The sequence below is a fragment of the Aspergillus neoniger genome (assembly GCF_003184625.1).
Source record: "Aspergillus neoniger CBS 115656 unplaced genomic scaffold BO87scaffold_24, whole genome shotgun sequence".
NCBI lineage: Eukaryota > Fungi > Ascomycota > Eurotiomycetes > Eurotiales > Aspergillaceae > Aspergillus > Aspergillus neoniger.
Window position 1 is genome coordinate 488165 of NW_020291152.1, and position 18305 is coordinate 506469.

Sequence of the window (18305 nt, forward strand, 5' to 3'; positions counted from 1 at the left end):
CCCACCCAACTACTAACCTCCCGGCGTGTGGCTTAAGTACGGCTGAGCGGACGGGAAGCCCTGTTTTCCACACCCTGTGGTCGTATGTACTAGTTATCATTGTGAAAAGGCTGATATAGCATATTTCTTGATGAAAACTGCGTGTAAACTTGGCTACGAGGGAACGCGGCAGTCTTATGCGTAGGTTCTGAAAACCACGTCCACACTTGGTAGTTGATACTGAAGAGGCATATATAATAGTAGAAAGCTAGATGGTAAGATTATAGACCAGATGCCTACGGTTATTATAACTGACCATGTCAGGTAAGACGTATCTGGATATATTAAGAGTATTGTAAATAATTGAGGGGGGGTTATAGAGCATGATGTTTACTATTCATATCTCTCCCTACTCCAGATCTTTTAATGTGGTTGATAGACAATTTCTTACTTGGTCCTAAGTTTTTCCTGTATACTCTATCTATTTGACTACCACATGATTGGTAGCGCAAGTGGTGTTGTCATGATTTCATCGATAACTCACATCCGAGGATGAACCGTACTAGGTATATATTCTAGTCATCAGAAGTCCACATGCCCACCCAGCAACACATCAAAAAGCACGACCGGACTGTAATAGAAACAATCCAGCCCGATCTAACGCAATTACTGACAGTATCTTGTAGGCCATACCTGAAACCAAGTTAACAAGAGCATGACATAGTCATGAAATGAAAAGCCTGCGACCTATCCTGAAGGATCGATCCTCTCATGTCCAAGTCCTCATGTTAACGGCACACACAAGAAGTCTTTTTCCACCCTCTGATTTACCCCTCGCTTGTAATGTAAAATATCGAAGGCTCACTCAACAGGCATGGCCGGATGGTGTAGTTGGTTATCACGTATCGTTAACACCGATAAGGTCCTGGGATCGAGCCCCAGTCTGGTCATACTTTTTGCCAAGCATTGCTTTTTGCACTGATGACAATCAACGTTTTGCATGCTGCTAGGGAGCATTGTGTACGCTTCCTTTTGTCAAATATCTCTTTTTTTACATGTCCGTGAGCCTGATTCGTATTCAACTGCACCCTTTTGTCTCAATGCCATGTTGGTCTACAGGTTACCCCATTCCGGCTACATTTCGACGAAATCCCAGTAGGGATGGGTATGTTGCTTAGTATCGCCCAAGCTTCACCTACTCCTTATTATATATGTCAAAGAAATGGACAAAGTAGCTGGTGGAGCTGTTACTCGATCTTTATACGTACAGCTTCTGTTGCCGAGTGCGTAGTTCGCTATACAAGTCCGCGCGATCGACTGACCATTTCTGGGGATAATCCCAGGTAGTTATATGCATGCCAAAGCTAACATGCAGCAACTTGGCAGCATTTGAGTCTTGTATGGACAAAGAAAAAAGACAGGTGTAGTAGTATATAGCTGAAGCTCGATTCTAGTCAAGGTATGGGTGGCAAAAACAAAAACAAAAAGTAATGACCAGACTGGGGCTCGATCCCAGGACCTTATCGGTGTTAACGATACGTGATAACCAACTACACCATCCGGCCAACTTGTTGAAAAGTAGGTAGATCCCTCGCTACAGAAGCCAAAATATATGGTTTGGTATGGTTTTGTGCATACGCGCTAAAGAAGCATTGCCACGGGGTAGCTGTGCTCTTGAAAGAAGACGTTATGCTCCCAGGTCTTGGCTCTACCACAAAGGTATAAATAGCCATCTAGGTAGGTACTATGGTTCAGTGTCAAGGTTTTTGCCTCTAGGCCCTTTGGCGGGGCCTAAAAACAAAGATATTCTTAATGAAGGGTTACAAATCATGTTGCGGCCAGGGAGGTACTGAGGTCTTTTGGTAATTTCGGGCCACCTTTGGGTTCTCTTCAGTCGCTGTGCGAGAGTAGCGTCTTCGGAAAGATAATTGGTCGGTTGTGATGATTTATAGAAAGTGTACCTACGCTCAGCATCGCAGTAGATGTAGTTGATCTTCGGCTAATCCAGCCAGGCAATCATCGTGGTCCTGTAAGGAACAGTTAATGAACAGGACTGCTGTGTATCACCCCCAATTTAGCATAGGCCCAGAGGTGAAGAAGTAAGCCGGCGAAGCAGTTTCAGTTTCTTGCTTTCGTGATACATTTCGTCACATATCTCCTGCCCACTTTGGAACCAAATAAACTTTCATCTCAGCCAAGCTATGTTGGTAGACCAATGCTATCTCTGTATATGATGTAGGGATCGGCGGTCAAAGCTTATGCAGTAGTCACTGAAACCTAGTCATATGTAGATGCTACTGAACACACGTCCCTAGGAGTACAGCAATAGACTCATGCTCGATTGCGTCAAACATGGAGCTACTAGCCATAGCAGGTCTGCTCTGGGCCATTAGCAAGGCTTGTATATATAATGTATCCTTGCTTCACACTCATACTTACCAGCTTGAATGGCAGTAATCATAGCATCATGGACTGCACTGAAAGCGCCCGTGAAAGGCCCTCGCGGTGGCGCAACAGCCACGAAGCACATAATTGCCATGGCCGTGCGGACTTTCTTCGAAACTGTCACAATAGACCAGTTCCGGTAGGTTGCAACAATTCCACACCCAGGCACACTTCTTGATAATGAGCTCCAGGTATGCTTATTCCCCTGATACCTCCGCTCGGCTTCTCGAAGCATGGGCACGTCGCACACACACGACCTTAAACACCGTCAAGCTGCCTGACGGGACCACCGTGTTCTGGCTAGGCAATCCAGACGCCGAGCGACTGCTCCTCCATTTGCCAGGCGGCGCATACTGCCTCCCTGCCTTGCCCTCCCACATCGACTATTCCACCTCCATCCTCAAGCATCTGGGACAAGCGGGTATAAATGCCGGCATGCTCTTCCCCCCTTATGAACTAACCCCAACAGCTCGATATCCTCATCAGATGAAGCAGGCTGTGGCGCTCCTCCAATATGTCATCGAGGACTTGGGGAGGCGGCCGTCTGATATTGTGCTGCTGGGTGATTCTGCGGGTGCACATCTTATCTTGTCCGTCCTATCTCATCTTGCGCATCCCCATCCTCACATTCATCCCCTACTCTTGCGTGAGAACCTTGCTGGGGCATTGTTGCTTTCACCGTGGATGGGCGAGTCTCGGACCGATTATGACAGTTGCCGGAGAAACGCGTCGCGGGATCTTGTCTCACCTGGGCTATTGACTTACTGGGCAGACATGTTTCTTGGAGATGCTGAATTCGATAGCTATAACCGGCCTGCGGGTGCGCCTGAAGGCTGGTGGCGGGATTTGCCTGTGGAGGAGATTTTCATTGGGGTGGGAGGATATGAGGTGTTGTATGATTCGATTATAAAGTCTGCTAGGAAGATTAAGGTCAGTGGCTCTAAAATTTTGGGGTGTGACATCTACTAATATGTCTTTCTTCGTTTAGGCAGAACATACTGGAGTCACCATTAGTATTACCCATCTTGAGGTCCATTGCGAGGCCCTTTCGCCTTTCAATCCAGGAGTGGTTTCGCCGGATCAGTATAGAGCATTGCTGGCATGGTTGAAGGGTATCTTGTGCAAGTGAGGGAATAGCATACCCGATAGACAACGGGTGAGGGCCGAGATCTTCATTATGGCTAGATTCAAGAATGCTCTAATCCATGGAAAAAAGTGAGCGGTTAGATGTCCAGAGAAAGATGAGATCTGCTATACCGTTGATACAATGAAGACAGCCTACTAACACACAGTTGAACTAAAACATGCGCGACTTCGACCACAAACAAGCCACCCCTTCCTTTTCTCATTGTTTCAATAGAGAGAGAGACAGACAAACAAACAGCAAAAACAAAAAGAAGAGATGGAGTTGAAGGGGATCGAACCCTTGACCTCTCGCATTTCCCATTTGAGGATGCGAAGCGAGCGCTCTACCACTGAGCTACAACCCCCGGTAGACACATACATCCCTTCATTATAGGATTGGTGTGGCAAATTAATGCCATATAGCTTGACCCATACCATATCAGACCAGACCTGTTATCAACAAAACCATGCTTTGATCATACATGCCCACCCACCTAATAATGTGCGGATATCCTCGAATATTTCAATTTGTAGCCATCTTATTTCCTATCTGGATTTTGAATGAATTGTGTTTTTTACTTATCACAGCTGCTACCTGCGTACTGCGGTTGGGCAATAATGGATGGCATCACCGGATCGGCCCGTTTCCCCGCAAAGCTTATCCAGCTAGAGTTATACAAGATCGAAGAATTATCAACTACCCCTACGTATATTCAAATTCGTGTAACTGGAGAAGAGAGCTCACTGTTTATCTGCACTTATATAAATAGATAGATGACAGGATCAACTCCACTAACATCAACAAATTAGAATACTGAATATTCAATATCAAGACCAAATAATACACATCACCTCCGCAACCCAACACTCAAACACTACTACATCAGAACACAAACACCATAAATCCACGAACCAGACAAATATACCATCTACAACTCCCCCACAACGCCCCTATACGACCCCCTCTCCCCCTTTATATCCTCCAGCACCCCCTCCCCCCTACACATCCACCCCAACTCACTCCTCGCCCTGCCCCCGGAAGCCCTATTCTCAGCAGCCAAAAACCCAGCAACCACATCCCCCAATTTCTCCTTCGCCTCCTCCACGCCCAGATCCTCCACCGGAACATGCATGATCTCCGCCACCGCCCCCAGAATCTCCCCAACCGTAACCCCCGTCTTATCACCAGCATTATACACACCCCCCTGCACGCCCTTCTCAACAGCAAGCAAAAACAACTCCGCCGCATCATCCACATGCACCGTCGTCGTACGATTCACTCCCCCACCCACAGTAATGATCTTTCCCGCATGCTTCGCCATCTGCATGAATAGTCTGATACCGCTACCGCCACGCCCGTACACGAACGGCGCGAGACGGATGTCCATCACTCTTACCCTTCCATTCGACTTCTCGCCAAGGGCTAGTCCATGCGCGGTGATCTCGTTCCGCGAGACGAGAGGGTGCGTGTCGAGTGGTGAGTACTCGTCGGTTTCGGATCCGTCGGCGTTAGGGCGCACGAGGAGCGTGCCGCTGGTTGTGACCAGGGGTTTAGGGGTGCCGTCTGGGTTCGGGGTGGTGGAGAGGCCGGAGACGATGGCGTCGAGAGCGGCGGTGTCGATGTCTTTGATGGAGGCGTAGCTGGGGGTTTGCCCGAAGACGAAGGCCGTCGCGAGGTGGATTACGGCGGTGGCGGAGGCGCTTTCGGTTCGGAGCGTCGATAGGCTGGTTAGGTCACCTCGGATTGGGGTGACGCCGAGGGAGAGGAGTTTGCTGTCCGATTGAGGGGTGCGCGAGAGGGCGCGGATGGTGTAGTTGCGTGAGAGGGCGAGGGGGATTAGGGCGCTGCCGATGTAGCCGCTGCCGCCGGTGAGGAAGAGGGTTTTGGTGGTGGTGGTGGTCATTTTGGGGTTTGGTTTGGGGGTTGAAGGTTGTTGATGGTGTGGTTGTTTGTAAGGTGTGTGAGGGTGAGGGATTGATTGTTGGAAGGGTGAAGGGTTGGTTTTATACTGGTTTTATAGATAGTGGTTGTTTGAGGGTATAGTATCTACTATGCATGCTTAGGGCTCGGTGATAAGTCGGCAGGCGATTGGTTATGTCCGTGCAGATGAGATGCCGTCGGGGTTCGGGTCTTCGCGGTTTGGACTCTCCGTCGGGGCTAGAATGTGTTGGTTGATTGGTTGGATGGGGTATGTCGAGTATGATATTATTAATGATCCTGATCCTTCTAATCCTTCTGTTTCTGAAGAAGTGGAGTAAAGGGACAAGTAGGAATGTGAGTCTGTGCTATTGCTATTGCTGAGAGTTCATTTTCGGCTAGTCATACGTTGTCTGAATTTGCCATGTATTGTGCCCAGTCTATGGACGCATCTTCTCCGGTCATTGAAGCGATCTTGAACTAGGTGCCGTCTCACGCCACTGCTCTCTGTCGCGGACTTGAGAGAACATTAAGTCCTTTGATAAAAATCAAGCCTCTGCAGCAGGTTAGTAGACCCTACCACGACGGTTGACCATGTAGCTTACCCGCTCTCATCCGTCACTTTAGCACCCGGTGCCAATTGAATGTTGTAGCGCATAAGAAGGGTGGGAACGAGCTAAGTCGAGATTAGTATACCGGCATTAGTAAAGATACAGGGAAGCAGGCTATACCTTTGACATCTCTAGCCAACTTATGTCTGAGAAGGGTGTCAGCATTGTCATCACAACCAGTCAACATTTGGCCAAAAGACTCACTCCTTCCAACGCAAGTGCGGGAACCACCGCCAAATGCGAAATAGAATCGTTCTGAATCAGTATGAGCAGTTGCCTCTATACCGGTCGGATTACTTACTGAGATTTCCCACATCCCCTTCCAGCCACCTCTCCGGGCGGAATTCCTCAAAGTCAGGACCCCATATCTCGGGGAGGCGGTGAATTACCCACGCAGATGACCCGACCACCGTCTGAACTTATGTTACAAGAGGCGCTCAAAGATGAGAAGTAGGAGATAACTTACGCCCTCTGGAACATAGTACTTTCCAACCTTCATACCCCCCTCCGGGACATCACGGTTCAGCTGAAGTCCAGCAGCAGGATACAGTCGGAGCGCCTCATACATCACAGCCTGCAGATAAGGACAGGATTCTGCTTGCTGGAATGTTACCAGATCACTAAGCTCTCCGGTGACTCTCTTCTCTTCTAACTCTTGCATCAGTCTCTGGTAGACGGTCGGATTTGTCAGCAGGAGGTAAAATATCGCATTGAGCGATGTCGCCGTCGTATCTGAGCCGGCAAACACATTCGCAGTCAACATATATGCCATGTCCGTGTCACTAAAGTGAGGCTTAGTCTTCTGAATTGCAAACAGCTGGTTTACGATATCTCGGTCATCACCACCCCGGTCTTTCCGCGAGATGATCTCTTGAGCTGCAAATTGGTAAAAGTAGCCATTTCGATCATTGACTGCCAACCAATTCCCAATTAATGGCTTGAGCACTTGATGAAGATCGTAGAACCAGGGTACGTTCATGAGCCAGGACATTGACCGCAACGATTGCTTGAGCCGAGAAAACACGCCATCGTCGCCCCCAGCAGTGACATAGCCAAACGGGCGTGAGAAACTGACTGCACCGATTACATCTTCATGATCATACATCAGTGAAGCCCACAGTTGGATGCACAACGTACGTACCAAATGCGAACAATTGCAGAAATAGTCCAAGGTCAACAACCCCGGACAGGGTGTCCAGCTTTTGCACCATGCTCCTGAGGAGAGAGCTGACATTGGGCTCGAGATGAACCATCGAGTCCATTGAATAAGCACGTGCAACGAGCTTCCTCTGTTCGCCATGTATCTTTTCGTTCCGCTGGCGGAAGAGGTCAAAGGCGTGAATCTCTTTTGGGACGCTATATGACGCGGATTTGACGAATTTTCCTCCCGCCTCTACCGACACTCAGTGGGGCTTGAATTATTGGAACGTGTTCAAGAAACTTACTATATATTTCCCTGAACGCTGTCGGGTCCGCTACGCTTCTGGATATACGCTCAGTTACGAGTTCAGCGCCACGCAAGGGCAAACTAACAACACGTTTGGTCCTGTGCGTACCACTGCACCATACCTCCGATGAAGTGCAAGGTACTTGCGATGGCCTTGTCCCTCGTAGGTGAGGTATGCCCGATGCCAGTTGGTAAGCTTGGCCAAAAAGGGGCCCGGAATCCGGGCCAAAGGAGACAGAAAGCATTGGTAAATAACATAGCCGCCAGTGCCGAGGAGCAAAAGTATGCCAGCGGTGAAAGCATTGAAAATTAGGGATAATAGCTGCATTATGGGCGATCGAGCTGTCAGTTTGGAAAGGCACACAATCAAGCTTTGAGCGGGGAGCGGATGATAAAGGGTATTTATAGGTCGACTTATGAACTAATGCAGAACCACAGATGCATTGTCTACGCTGCCCTCCTAGAACCACATCATCGGCACAGCAGGGTTGTCACAGAGTTGCTATGCAGCAAAGGTCCAGCACATGTAACAGTGGATTGAATACCTTGTCGTCGCTCTAGTGAGGGGAAATATCGGTGGCAGCGGGATATTCGGTACTATGCACAAAACTGCCAGCATAGGAGTAGCACAAGACTCAAGCTAGCTGGGGGCCGCGCCAACTCCCTGCTTCGATGTTCTGCAACCGACATCTCCGCACCAAGCTAGGCCTCTTGCCCCACAGCAACGGTGATCTGCCGAAGACAATGGTGCGTTATTGTGCCGGCCACCCGCAATGTCCAATCATTTATCCGCCATATCGCATATCCAAGACCTCGGTGTTGCTGTCAATGTCTCACCGCCATCCCCGCCTTGAATGAAGTGGGACTGTGTCCATGTGGAAGTTCAGGAAGCAGACCGCACTCGAGACGATACTCGTACATTGTCGGTAGACGTATTTGCCTTCTTTCACCAGTACTTGACAGGGTTATGAGGTGAAAACAATCTAGCTCTGATTTTGAATCAGAAACCATCCTGTTTCTCTTTATCAATAGGCAGGAAGGTTAGGGGCATGAGAGCTCCGTAGATTGGGAAAACCAACCAGGGCCGGGCTCCAACTCCTGATGTATTTGGAATCTGAACTGTGTCTTGCAATCGAGAGCATGTGGAAATTATGTCATATAGGGCGGTTGTCAATTCTGGATGGACTGGTGATCAAAACGTTCCCTGTCTCCATTAGCTTGTTGCGATTGTGTTCGTTTGAAAGGTCGTGCTTTGACGGCATGTGAGATTCACAGCAGTTTCGTGATTCAACCGGCGATATTACGTGTAAGTAACTACTACCATAGCCATCTATAATTGACAGGTCCTCGGACAACCTCCATCACAAAGGTACTCAACCTCCCAGTTCCGGTCTTTCCATCATCCTGTAGGTCCGATACGATTTGATTCAATGGCACAGAGTATTGCGATAAGTCTATAGCTCAAGAAGAGACCGGATTTCGATTGATTGCGTATGAGAGGCAAGTTACCCAAGGTGCGACCGCATGATCTCTTTTATGCAGATGCAAGAGCACAGCTGGCATGTGCCCCATTTAGCTGTTGTAGCGGCTAAGTGTCCATCGAGGCTGAAGGCCAGTTAGAGTAGATGCCGGGAGAATGTTATAATAATATTATGATATTATTATCTTAAGGGATAAGGATTGTCATTTGATCTGGTGTAGTCATCATCGAGCGCAATCTGCCTGGCCTCGCTAGTAGAATGGCCTAGCGTCCGTAACATTGTTGTTGATGACCTCATGACTCCAGATACTGCTCCATATCCCATTTCGGTGCTTCCGTTCGCGGGTCATTCTGGATGGAAGGAGATAGAGACTTCTGCACACGTCTTGCTCGAAACCCTAAATACCACCCCGTGCATTGAAGAAATCCGCGCTGCTGTTACATCACTGTGAGGTGATCAATGTAATCTCCGGGTCTGTATCACATACTCAACATTCGCTCATAGTGTAAGGATCATTGAAATGAACTCGTACAATTATATAATTCTCAACAATGCTGGAACAGACTCGACCTACTGGCGGACAGTACTATCCTCTGCTAGTACCCATCACCTCAAATACACCAGCACAATGCAATTTCCTTACCAGTGGGCTTTATTTGCCACAAATACGTGGAAACACCTAGACTCCCCTTCATCCGTAGTCATAGCTCCTTCTCCTTCAGCTACAATAGTCGGAGAGAGCGAGGATACGAATGTCCAGGTGTTCAAAGGCATTCCATATGCGAAGCCTCCCGTCGGCTCCCTTCGTCTTCGGCCTCCCGAACCAATAACCACGGACTTGGGCACCGTCCAAGCAACGGACTACCCTGCAGCATGTCTCCAGCAGGACAAATCGGAGTCTAAATGTGCGCCCTTGCCGCCCAATGTTGCTTCTCTCCTGGGACCGACAACCCCGAATCCTCAAAGGATCAGTGAGGATTGTTTGACGTTGAATATATGGCGGCCAGCAGATGCTGAGCCAGATTCAAAGCTCCCGGTCCTCTTCTGGATCTATGGCGGTAGTTTTGAAGTCGGAAGCTCCATGGACCTTTCAGGAACGCCTATTGTCAATGAATCCATTAAGCAGTCTATGCCAATAATATTTGTTAGCGCCAATTACCGTCTGGGTGGTTTTGGATTTCTGCCCGGAAAAGTGGTGAAAGATGCTGGAGTGAGCAACCTCGGTCTGCAGGACCAGCGTCAGGCGCTGAAATGGGTGGCAGATAATATCGAGTCTTTTGGTGGTGATCCTGACAAAGTGACAATCTGGGGTCAGTCTGCCGGTGCTCATTCAGTCTTTCATCAAATGGCACTGTACAATGGCGACATCACATATCATGAGAAACCCCTGTTCCGGGGAGGGATCATGAATTCTGGCAATACCTGGCCTGTCAATCCGGTGGATGGAAGGAGAGGTCAAGCGGTATATGATCAGGTTGTCGACACGGCAGGCTGCTCCTCGGCTGATGATACCTTGTCCTGTCTGCGTGGCTTGCCCTATGAGGACTTTCATAAGGCTGCCAATTCTGTCCCAAGTCGCTCGGGATATTATGCTCTTTCTCTATCCTATTTGCCCCGACCGGATGGCAAGGTGGTTACTGCTTCCCCTGACGAAGCCGCCAATACCGGAGCCTACGCCAAGGTACCATTTATTGTCGGGAATCCGGAAGATGATGGATCAGCAGTGGTATTAAATCTGACCAATATTACCACACAAGCAGAAGTGAGCGACTACCTCCGGAACTATTACTTCTTGGACGCGAGCAAGGAGCAAATGGACGAACTCGTTTCCATTTACAATGATGATGATAAGTATGGTGCACCATTTCATACACAACCATCAAATTCGCTGTATTCTCAATCCAAGCGTCTGGCTGCTATCCTGGGAGACTTCACCGTCCTCCAAACCAGACGGTTTATTCTGTCCTACAACCAGAGGAACCGACAAGACAACGGAGCATGGTCGTTCATCTCATCTATCTTTAAGGGTATTCCATTTCTGGGCACCTTCCATGGTAGCGAGTTGTATATTCGCGAGATCAATGATATGCTTGTACGGAATTTCCCGGACCTTTTTACCGGAGATGCTGAACGTGTGGTGTCCTCGATCTGGTCATACTATCTCTCTTTCATAACTTATCAGGACCCAAATAAGAGCAACAATACTCTGCAGTGGCCGCAGTGGGGGGACGACGAGAAGCTGATGCATTTTGGCCGGGATGAAGATGACATCATTGTGGATGAGTTCCGAGCTATTGTTCCAAATTCATCGTTGAGAACGTCGCTTCTTTACGCCTCTGATGGGATACTGCCATTATCTTATATTTTAGATTACTCACTGGACACTAATATCTGGATACAAATATAAACAACGAAAATCAAATAAGCAAAGCAAAATAAACATAAAAAATAAATAGAATTATATCATATAATTCAGTCATATATCTCTAAACACTACTCATTATTATATTATTCTTCCTTACTAAGACTGGTTGTTCTCAGCTAGGAGAATGTTATTATTTTCATACTAATCTATATAAGCGTCAAGTTGCCTCGGCTTTGTCGATACCTGGTTACTTTCGTTTGGCAACAGGATGCGTAGTGAACTATGGCTGGGTGTTCGAATACCGTGTGGCAGAGGATAGCGACTACCGCATGGTTGCATGACCCTCAGGAAGCAGCCTCAGAAAGCTCTCTGGGTGACAATGAACGGTACGTTGGTGGTGTTGTAGCCTTATCATGGTGGGTGTGGGTGGATACTGTATGCTTCACGGGATACTAAAACATACGTGGGGCAAAGAGAGAACAAAGGCAAAAAAGAATGACCAGACTGGGGCTCGATCCCAGGACCTTATCGGTGTTAACGATACGTGATAACCAACTACACCATCCGGCCACGCTTGTTGAAGACGTGTCAATATTTTGGCTTCATTAGCTACAGTTAAAGTCCCATTAGTTTCTTTTGCAGTATTGATTTATCCTAACCCACGTCTAGTACGTCTAGTATCCTATACTCGAATCGAATGCACCTATTTACTCATACATTCAAGCTTCGAGCCCATAAGGAAGGGTCGACTGTAAGAAAGATAAGCGTTCCAATCTCTTGATTATAGATGTGACCATGATTTTTGATTGTGCCGCGTATCGGGATCTAACACTGGTGTTCTGAGGTCGGGTGCCCTACGAGTAGGGAGATAACCAGGATACCAATTGTGCAAATTTATCTGGGGTTGATTAATACCTACCGGTAATCTTTTACAGCTACAGGTAGCCTGTGCCGAGCTTAACTACTACATTTGTGTTGCCCTCATCGCGCATGCCCTCGGATCCGTGCCATAACCGTAGTTTAGTACTATATAACCTAACAGTTGACCAGAACCCGACCTAACAAACCCCAGATCAACAGCATCGTTCGGTTGGCGTAGGATATACGGGTTACTTGCCATATTGAAAAAGCGAACCACTACATATGAGAACAGAAAATTCATCTCTGAATAGCCGGAAGTTCTGCTAAAAACCCCAATCAAGCAGTTGTCACTGCTTCATTTACTTTATGGAAATTCCAAAGAGCTTGAGCATAGGCTTCTGTAACATAAATGTGAGCAGTTTTTCAACAAGTTGGCCGGATGGTGTAGTTGGTTATCACGTATCGTTAACACCGATAAGGTCCTGGGATCGAGCCCCAGTCTGGTCATCTTTTTGCTTTTGGTTTTTTTATTTGCCCCACTTATAATATAACACCGGTCCACCTTTTACATCTTTCGGAAATCCAATGGATTAGTTTCATCTATGCGAGTACATTTTTGGAGATACTACTCGAAGGATATGCGGAGATCACGAAAGACAAATCTGTTATATTGCAAACACAACATTGAATAACTCACTCAGACAAGATACTCTGATGTTGCAAAACACGAGAAACCAAATGGGGCCGAAACAAGGCCCAATTTCCCTGTTATAAACTCACAAAGTATGCTGATACTGCGCCCCCCAAACGTTCTCACTATCCATTGGAAAGAACCTATTCCAAACATTTTGCAAATGCGACGGCTCCAGTGGATAGAGCTCACCCAAAAAGTGTTTGCCCCAATTTATCTTCTCTTTCTTATCCCCCTCATTATCACAGCCCTCTTGCCTGGCCCCGTCTTGGCCACAATGTTCAATCTTACTGACGATAGCCACGCACCATTCTTGCTCTAGGTACAACTTGAATGCACCGATATCCACGAGGTCCTCGGGCCTGGAAACGGCTTCCAGGGCTTCCCTTAGGAGTAGCTGATCGCTGGTATTTATCCAGCCAATCCCCAAGACCTTAGGGTCCGAAACACGAGCAATGACTCCCAAAGCATACATAACGCTTTGCACGATGCCGGACCGATTTTCGCGTTGGATGTCAGACTCTCTAAGACCTCCGGTGTCATCGGTCAATGAGGGATAGAAAAAACCATCTTCTTGCTCAATCAGGTAGTTGAACACGAGGATCCGAACGATCCGATTTACTGTCTCACTGGTTGTGAATGTCACATCGTTAAACTCGACTAGCTCCTTGTAGGCTTCTTTTGACGCTTCCATTTTGACGCGTGACTTGTTGGTAGATGAGGATGTGAGGTGATCTGAGTATAGGGTAGAGGTAGATGTGCACAAGGGAGGCAGGAGCCAACACAAGGAATGGGTCCATTGAGGGTTTTTATAATGCGGTGCAAGGGAGGGGAAGTCTGGGTTGATGTGAGCAAAAGCATGTGGTATAGGCAAATCGCGGGGGTGTGAAGGAAGTTGTCGCTATGAAGTGGTTTGCACTCAAGGTAGGATATCCATTCATTCTGGAGGGTCCCGTAAGTAGCCTCGCAACAAAGAACGAAAACAATGGACTGGAAGTGATTCAAACACTACCACCTTCCGAAGATGGGACTCCTGAGTAGGATGACTGGTTAGAATTCTAATAATGGAAAACCACTGATGTTATAACACACAGTGGAATTCCGACTCCGTACCAGATATTCACGTCATCTATCTCACCTGCTGATCTCTATACTTCAGCAAAAACAGTGACAATGCCAGTAAGAGATGAATATAGTTTGAACGTTAGACTGTCAGACATACTCAGTAGGACAATACCCAAATTTTATACGACTCGTATTGCCTCGTAGGTTGATCGCGATAATTTCAACCTAGATCAAGGTTGAATCCCAAACTTGGTACCGCGAGCGAGCTCCAAAGAAGCTTCCAAGGCGCCAAAAGTTATCTTAGAAAAGGGTGTCGGATATCAGATGCCCTGGAATGGGAGAGACCATCCTATAGAGTTGATCCCTGGAAGTGCAAAGCGTGTCACTGCAAGTACTCACATCATTCTCAAGCTTCTGAGAGCCATTTTACATGGGCTGGACAGCTGAAGGTCGGAGTAGTAATATCCGAAGACATCAATAGATGCAGCTCTGTTGTAGCGGAAGAAGATAGCACAGGAGCAGAGAACAAAGTGCGCCGTGAAAATTTTGGTTATACCGAAGAATGAAGGAGGACAGAAGAGGGTGTAAGTTGGGTCTGCAAGATGTGAACTAGCGTGGTTCTTCACATGACCTTGGAGTGAAGAGAGTCGTGGGATGGAATTTACCACTACATCTATTTAGAAATGATCCGGAAGTTCCAACAACCCCGCTGAATGTATCGCAGTATTGAAGATGGCAACTGCCAACCAACATTGCCTGGGTTTCCGGGGGAAACAAAGGATCTCGATAAAGGATCCCAACTTTCGAATACCAGCACGCCACATTCGCAGATAAGTGTGATAACGGCCCCATAGTACGGAGTATCCCATTCACGACACCCGCCACGTACGACCATGCATGCGAGATAGAACTATTGACTACCTAATGCACAAGCCAAATCCCTCATCCCGCTCGGCGGTAAATCCACAGGCCATGTGGAATCGAGGAAGGACCCGTGTGCTCCGACGCAAGGCCATCAATTTTCGTCACGTCCGTCGGCTAAGAGTCCCACACGGCGGGAGACATGCTCGTGAATCCTCCCATGACAGCAAGCACACATGGCACAATCCCGTCCAATCCAGCCCAGCGCCGTATCACACTTATCGACAGCCTTAGGCGGGGTAATGGAACTATGACCACGCCATTCTGGAAGCCCACCTCTCACAAATAGGAGGTTAGCGCTGTGCAGCTGCAGGAAATCAATAGTTCCTGCAAGGTCTTATCAGGTGGGGGCCAGCTGAGCGTGCACTGCACAAGTTGACATTTTATGGCGCGTCGGAGCGGAGTGTCCTGGTAATCGCACGGAGTGTTGGCTGATTAGTTTGGATCAGATTGTCGTGTCCAAAGGAGGGCGACTTCTGTAGCTGATGTTGGTTCAGGGGCACTCTTGGTATATCTCTGTTGGAAGAGGTGGTCCTGCCGTTGGACCGATAAGGCCATCACTGTCACAACCGTTGGTGAAAGTCCAGTTCAGCCTTGGGGTGGTATTGATGGGGTCCAAAGAGAAAGAAGTGATCCGGACTCTGGCTACTAGTGATATCAATCGACGCTAAAATAATTCAGTCCACCAGTCAGCTTCCAGTGTTTGGCGTGCTCTGTGCTCAACCTGCATAAGGGCCATGCACGAGCCCATCACACGGCACGCCCGGCGCTTAAGGTTATTTATATCGCCCGACCCATTGGGTGCCGCTCCCCCGGATCCAGGTTGGATGGCAATGACTGGCCCTCGTGCTTCACGGAGCCGGGGATTTACTATCCTTAGAATTCCCAAAATAGTCCAAAGAGGGGTTGCTGCAGCACTAATTTGTGGAGCGTTGGTTGAGGGATTTGGCGTCTCTATCGCCGGGCTTCCCTTCCCCTCCTTTAGTGTCCAACTGGGGACTGATGAAGATTTATTGCTCACGATCTCCCCAGTACAACAAAGCTCCTTTTCGTTTTCTCTCACGCACAATTTCCAGTAATTGGGGTTGAAGTGCTTTTGACTCTTACTTTTCTTCTCATTCTGGTCATCTCTATTGCAGTGATCGTCTTATACATACCAACATGGGTGTCATGCGTTTACCTCGCCCAACTGGCGTGTATGTGCCGAACTCACCCACACGGAGCCTCAAGGGCGATATGATTTCCTCCCCATTATCACCTGAATTCAACTTTGACTCTGAGACCTTGACTCCTTCCATTATTCCTGCCCTTGAATACGTTTCTTCCAAGCTGGAGCAGAGGATGATGCACGTTACTCTGCTTGTTGGTCGTGGGAAGCCCTACCCAACCGGCCAACCATCCGATCTCATCGTCATCCCCATCACCCCTCTGGATGAGACAGCATGGCGGATCGTGTTCCGCACGGTAGCCAAGGGAGCCAGCAAGTTCTCTTTAGGCCACAGCTGGACTGACGCCTTGAACCGCAGCCAGCACGAGCGCCAGGCCCACGACTACCTGATCCAACAATCGATTATGCAGAATGAAGTGATCTTCAGCAGAGAGGGTCTGACACTGCTGAACGTGGACCGCATCTACACCCTCAAGCGCCGGCTGTGCATCCTTTCCCATCGGGGAACCCATCCCGAAGAATCTTACATCTCATCCTGCGCGCAACTCCTCCACCGTACCATCAATGACTTCCATGGTCGTCCCTTCAGCAGGGCCTTCTTCCACCGCGTCTACGAGCAGCTGGATGTGCCTGATATGCTGTTATACCAGGTGGCGGATTCCTTCAGAAAGCAATACAAGCAGGAAGGGATTATTATCCCACCTCCAGCGAAGGCCGATGTTGCACCCCCCGCCAAGACCAATGTGCCACCCCGGGTGAAGGTGGAGCGTCCCCGGAAGTCACCACTACGTGCGATCCGGGCAGCTCGTCGCCAAAACCCTCCGCCAACAAGATACAACTTGCCCACCAAGCGCGGGCCCAAGACACCACTGTCTGCATCTGATGTGACTCCTATCACTCGGAACGAATGGAACATGCTCCGTACAGACTTTCCTTTGGGCAAGACCACTGTTACCAAGTGGACACCATCACCAACTGTTATGGCTGCTGCGTGAACAGCATCATTGATTGCTTGACACAATGTCGAGCAAATGCTATACCACCAACACCTCCAGCACCATCATGGCCATGGTCATGATCAGAGGGGCCTCCAAAACCGAGCCATCTGCGCATCGGAGCAGTCTGAAGAGTTATCCCGGGTCTACAGGGTAAGAACACCTGCACGTTTAGTATATTAATCCCGAACCCGAGCTAATCTCCCGTGCAGGACCGTTCTCGGACTGGCAGGAATACTCCACCGTTGAGCGGATTTCCGCCGACAGCCATGGCTGGTTGAGTGGAGCTATCCGAGCGATGTCGGCAAACCGGCCAACTAGGCGCAGGGACCACCGCCAGGCGGGTGGATTTCAAAGAGAAGAAACCATCCGCGAGCACGAAAATATTCGGAAGGTTGAATGCTCACCCGCAAACGGATCTATCGTCCCGACCTATCCTTTCGAAATGGATGATCAGGTGAATCGGACTTGGGATGAGAAGTTGGGCTCACAGGGATGAGACGTGTACAACAGACCTGCATGAAATGAAAGTACTATCTTCGCATGATTGAATTTCTAGTACGTAAAGTGAGGGGAAGTTGCAGTGTTGCACTGGGGGAGTAGACTAGAAGATGAAGTCGGGAGATGCAACTGCTGGTCGGCGTGCTCCGCCTTCAGATGCGGGCACGTCACGTGGGCAGTTGTTTCCAGAGCCGAGCAGACCAGAAGATTCAGACTTGCATCCATCATTGTGAGCACAGTCTCACAGAGATCATCCATATATTGATTTTATGCGGTTTGTTCGTTTCTTTTCGTCTTTGTATAATAGACATAGAAGAGTGTTTTGCTTCCAGCCTTCTCCAAAGTAAGACACCCCGGGCGTCCCCGGTACTACACCACCCGAGCAAGGAACTAACTGCTAGTGAACAACTCCAACAGGACCCTGTGGGACTGCAAGGAGCTCCACTGCAAGAACTCGCCAAATGGGCTTTGCATAAGTAATCCTTCTCCTCTGGTCCTCAGTTCGTCAAAACCGGATCCACTGCTTGGTTGGCATTGATAATTCGACCGTCTAAATTCTCTTATACTTTATCGCATGTGAGCTTTATCAGGTTTTCTTTTCCCCTCCCGCACCCCCCAAAAAGCCTTGACATTCCCCACGGCACGCTTTAACCCACGGACGACAAATCTTATCCAGATAAATCGTCCTGTTCAGCCACTCGATTCCATTCCAACTGCGTACAGCGGGAAGGG

At 48.5% G+C, this 18305-nt stretch overlaps 9 protein-coding genes and 5 non-coding genes across 14 annotated transcripts; 8 read left to right on the forward strand and 6 right to left on the reverse strand.

The window, feature by feature from the left end:
* Nucleotides 1–855: 855 nt before the first annotated feature.
* On the forward strand, nucleotides 856–929 carry BO87DRAFT_t176. Its single transcript has one exon. It is a non-coding gene; the product is annotated as a tRNA-Val (tRNA).
* Nucleotides 930–1470: 541 nt separating this feature from the next.
* Nucleotides 1471–1544, reverse strand: BO87DRAFT_t180. Its single transcript has one exon. It is a non-coding gene; the product is annotated as a tRNA-Val (tRNA).
* A 972-nt stretch (nucleotides 1545–2516) lies between these two features.
* BO87DRAFT_398678 (esterase) lies at nucleotides 2517–3553 on the forward strand (the record flags this gene model as incomplete). Its single annotated transcript, XM_025625383.1, has 3 exons — nucleotides 2517–2563; nucleotides 2616–3354; nucleotides 3413–3553. 3 exons carry the CDS (start codon nucleotides 2517–2519, stop codon nucleotides 3551–3553), a joined length of 927 nt encoding a protein of 308 aa, XP_025477926.1.
* A 274-nt stretch (nucleotides 3554–3827) lies between these two features.
* Nucleotides 3828–3914, reverse strand: BO87DRAFT_t179. The gene has a single exon. It is a non-coding gene; the product is annotated as a tRNA-Ala (tRNA).
* Nucleotides 3915–4478: 564 nt separating this feature from the next.
* Nucleotides 4479–5492, reverse strand: BO87DRAFT_460703 (oxidoreductase domain-containing protein; the record flags this gene model as incomplete). Its single annotated transcript, XM_025629029.1, has 1 exon — nucleotides 4479–5492. The coding sequence occupies exon 1, from the start codon at nucleotides 5451–5453 to the stop codon at nucleotides 4479–4481; it is 975 nt and encodes a 324-aa protein (XP_025477927.1). The 5' UTR covers nucleotides 5454–5492.
* A 467-nt stretch (nucleotides 5493–5959) lies between these two features.
* BO87DRAFT_312675 (cytochrome P450) lies at nucleotides 5960–7853 on the reverse strand (the record flags this gene model as incomplete). The annotated part of the gene is made up of 9 exons (XM_025619588.1): nucleotides 5960–6023; nucleotides 6073–6143; nucleotides 6199–6217; nucleotides 6279–6333; nucleotides 6380–6491; nucleotides 6545–7167; nucleotides 7220–7471; nucleotides 7524–7561; nucleotides 7612–7853. 9 exons carry the CDS (start codon nucleotides 7851–7853, stop codon nucleotides 5960–5962), a joined length of 1476 nt encoding a protein of 491 aa, XP_025477928.1.
* Nucleotides 7854–9634: 1781 nt separating this feature from the next.
* Nucleotides 9635–11477, forward strand: BO87DRAFT_440553 (cholinesterase; the record flags this gene model as incomplete). Its single annotated transcript, XM_025627962.1, has 2 exons — nucleotides 9635–11302; nucleotides 11463–11477. 2 exons carry the CDS (start codon nucleotides 9635–9637, stop codon nucleotides 11475–11477), a joined length of 1683 nt encoding a protein of 560 aa, XP_025477929.1.
* A 390-nt stretch (nucleotides 11478–11867) lies between these two features.
* BO87DRAFT_t178 lies at nucleotides 11868–11941 on the reverse strand. Its single transcript has one exon. It is a non-coding gene; the product is annotated as a tRNA-Val (tRNA).
* Nucleotides 11942–12665: 724 nt separating this feature from the next.
* BO87DRAFT_t177 lies at nucleotides 12666–12739 on the forward strand. Its single transcript has one exon. It is a non-coding gene; the product is annotated as a tRNA-Val (tRNA).
* A 269-nt stretch (nucleotides 12740–13008) lies between these two features.
* BO87DRAFT_417476 (uncharacterized protein) lies at nucleotides 13009–13977 on the reverse strand (the record flags this gene model as incomplete). Its single annotated transcript, XM_025626816.1, has 1 exon — nucleotides 13009–13977. Exon 1 carries the CDS (start codon nucleotides 13615–13617, stop codon nucleotides 13009–13011), a length of 609 nt encoding a protein of 202 aa, XP_025477930.1. The 5' UTR covers nucleotides 13618–13977.
* Nucleotides 13978–14843: 866 nt separating this feature from the next.
* BO87DRAFT_378324 (uncharacterized protein) lies at nucleotides 14844–15476 on the forward strand. Its single transcript, XM_025623774.1, has one exon. It carries the CDS (start codon nucleotides 14886–14888, stop codon nucleotides 15141–15143), a length of 258 nt encoding a protein of 85 aa, XP_025477931.1. The 5' UTR covers nucleotides 14844–14885; the 3' UTR covers nucleotides 15144–15476.
* A 431-nt stretch (nucleotides 15477–15907) lies between these two features.
* BO87DRAFT_378325 (uncharacterized protein) lies at nucleotides 15908–17448 on the forward strand. The gene is made up of 2 exons (XM_025623775.1): nucleotides 15908–17225; nucleotides 17285–17448. The coding sequence occupies exon 1, from the start codon at nucleotides 16071–16073 to the stop codon at nucleotides 17070–17072; it is 1002 nt and encodes a 333-aa protein (XP_025477932.1). The 5' UTR covers nucleotides 15908–16070; the 3' UTR covers nucleotides 17073–17225; nucleotides 17285–17448.
* Nucleotides 17098–17571, forward strand: BO87DRAFT_427837 (uncharacterized protein; the record flags this gene model as incomplete). Its single annotated transcript, XM_025627427.1, has 2 exons — nucleotides 17098–17206; nucleotides 17285–17571. The coding sequence occupies 2 exons, from the start codon at nucleotides 17098–17100 to the stop codon at nucleotides 17569–17571; spliced, it is 396 nt and encodes a 131-aa protein (XP_025477933.1).
* Nucleotides 17572–17811: 240 nt separating this feature from the next.
* On the forward strand, nucleotides 17812–18293 carry BO87DRAFT_109961 (uncharacterized protein). The gene is made up of 3 exons (XM_025617867.1): nucleotides 17812–17916; nucleotides 17991–18149; nucleotides 18250–18293. The coding sequence occupies exons 1-2, from the start codon at nucleotides 17843–17845 to the stop codon at nucleotides 18109–18111; spliced, it is 195 nt and encodes a 64-aa protein (XP_025477934.1). The 5' UTR covers nucleotides 17812–17842; the 3' UTR covers nucleotides 18112–18149; nucleotides 18250–18293.
* Nucleotides 18294–18305: the final 12 nt, after the last annotated feature.

Coding starts and splice junctions, on each gene's coding strand:
- BO87DRAFT_109961 (XM_025617867.1), top strand. CDS start 17,843: ATGCGGTTTGTTCGTTTCTTTTCGTCTTTGTATAATAGACATAGAAGA. Junction 17,917..17,990: donor TGCTTCCAGCCTTCTCCAAA/GTAAGACACCCC, acceptor CAACTCCAACAG/GACCCTGTGGGACTGCAAGG.
- BO87DRAFT_378325 (XM_025623775.1), top strand. CDS start 16,071: ATGGGTGTCATGCGTTTACCTCGCCCAACTGGCGTGTATGTGCCGAAC.
- BO87DRAFT_378324 (XM_025623774.1), top strand. CDS start 14,886: ATGCGAGATAGAACTATTGACTACCTAATGCACAAGCCAAATCCCTCA.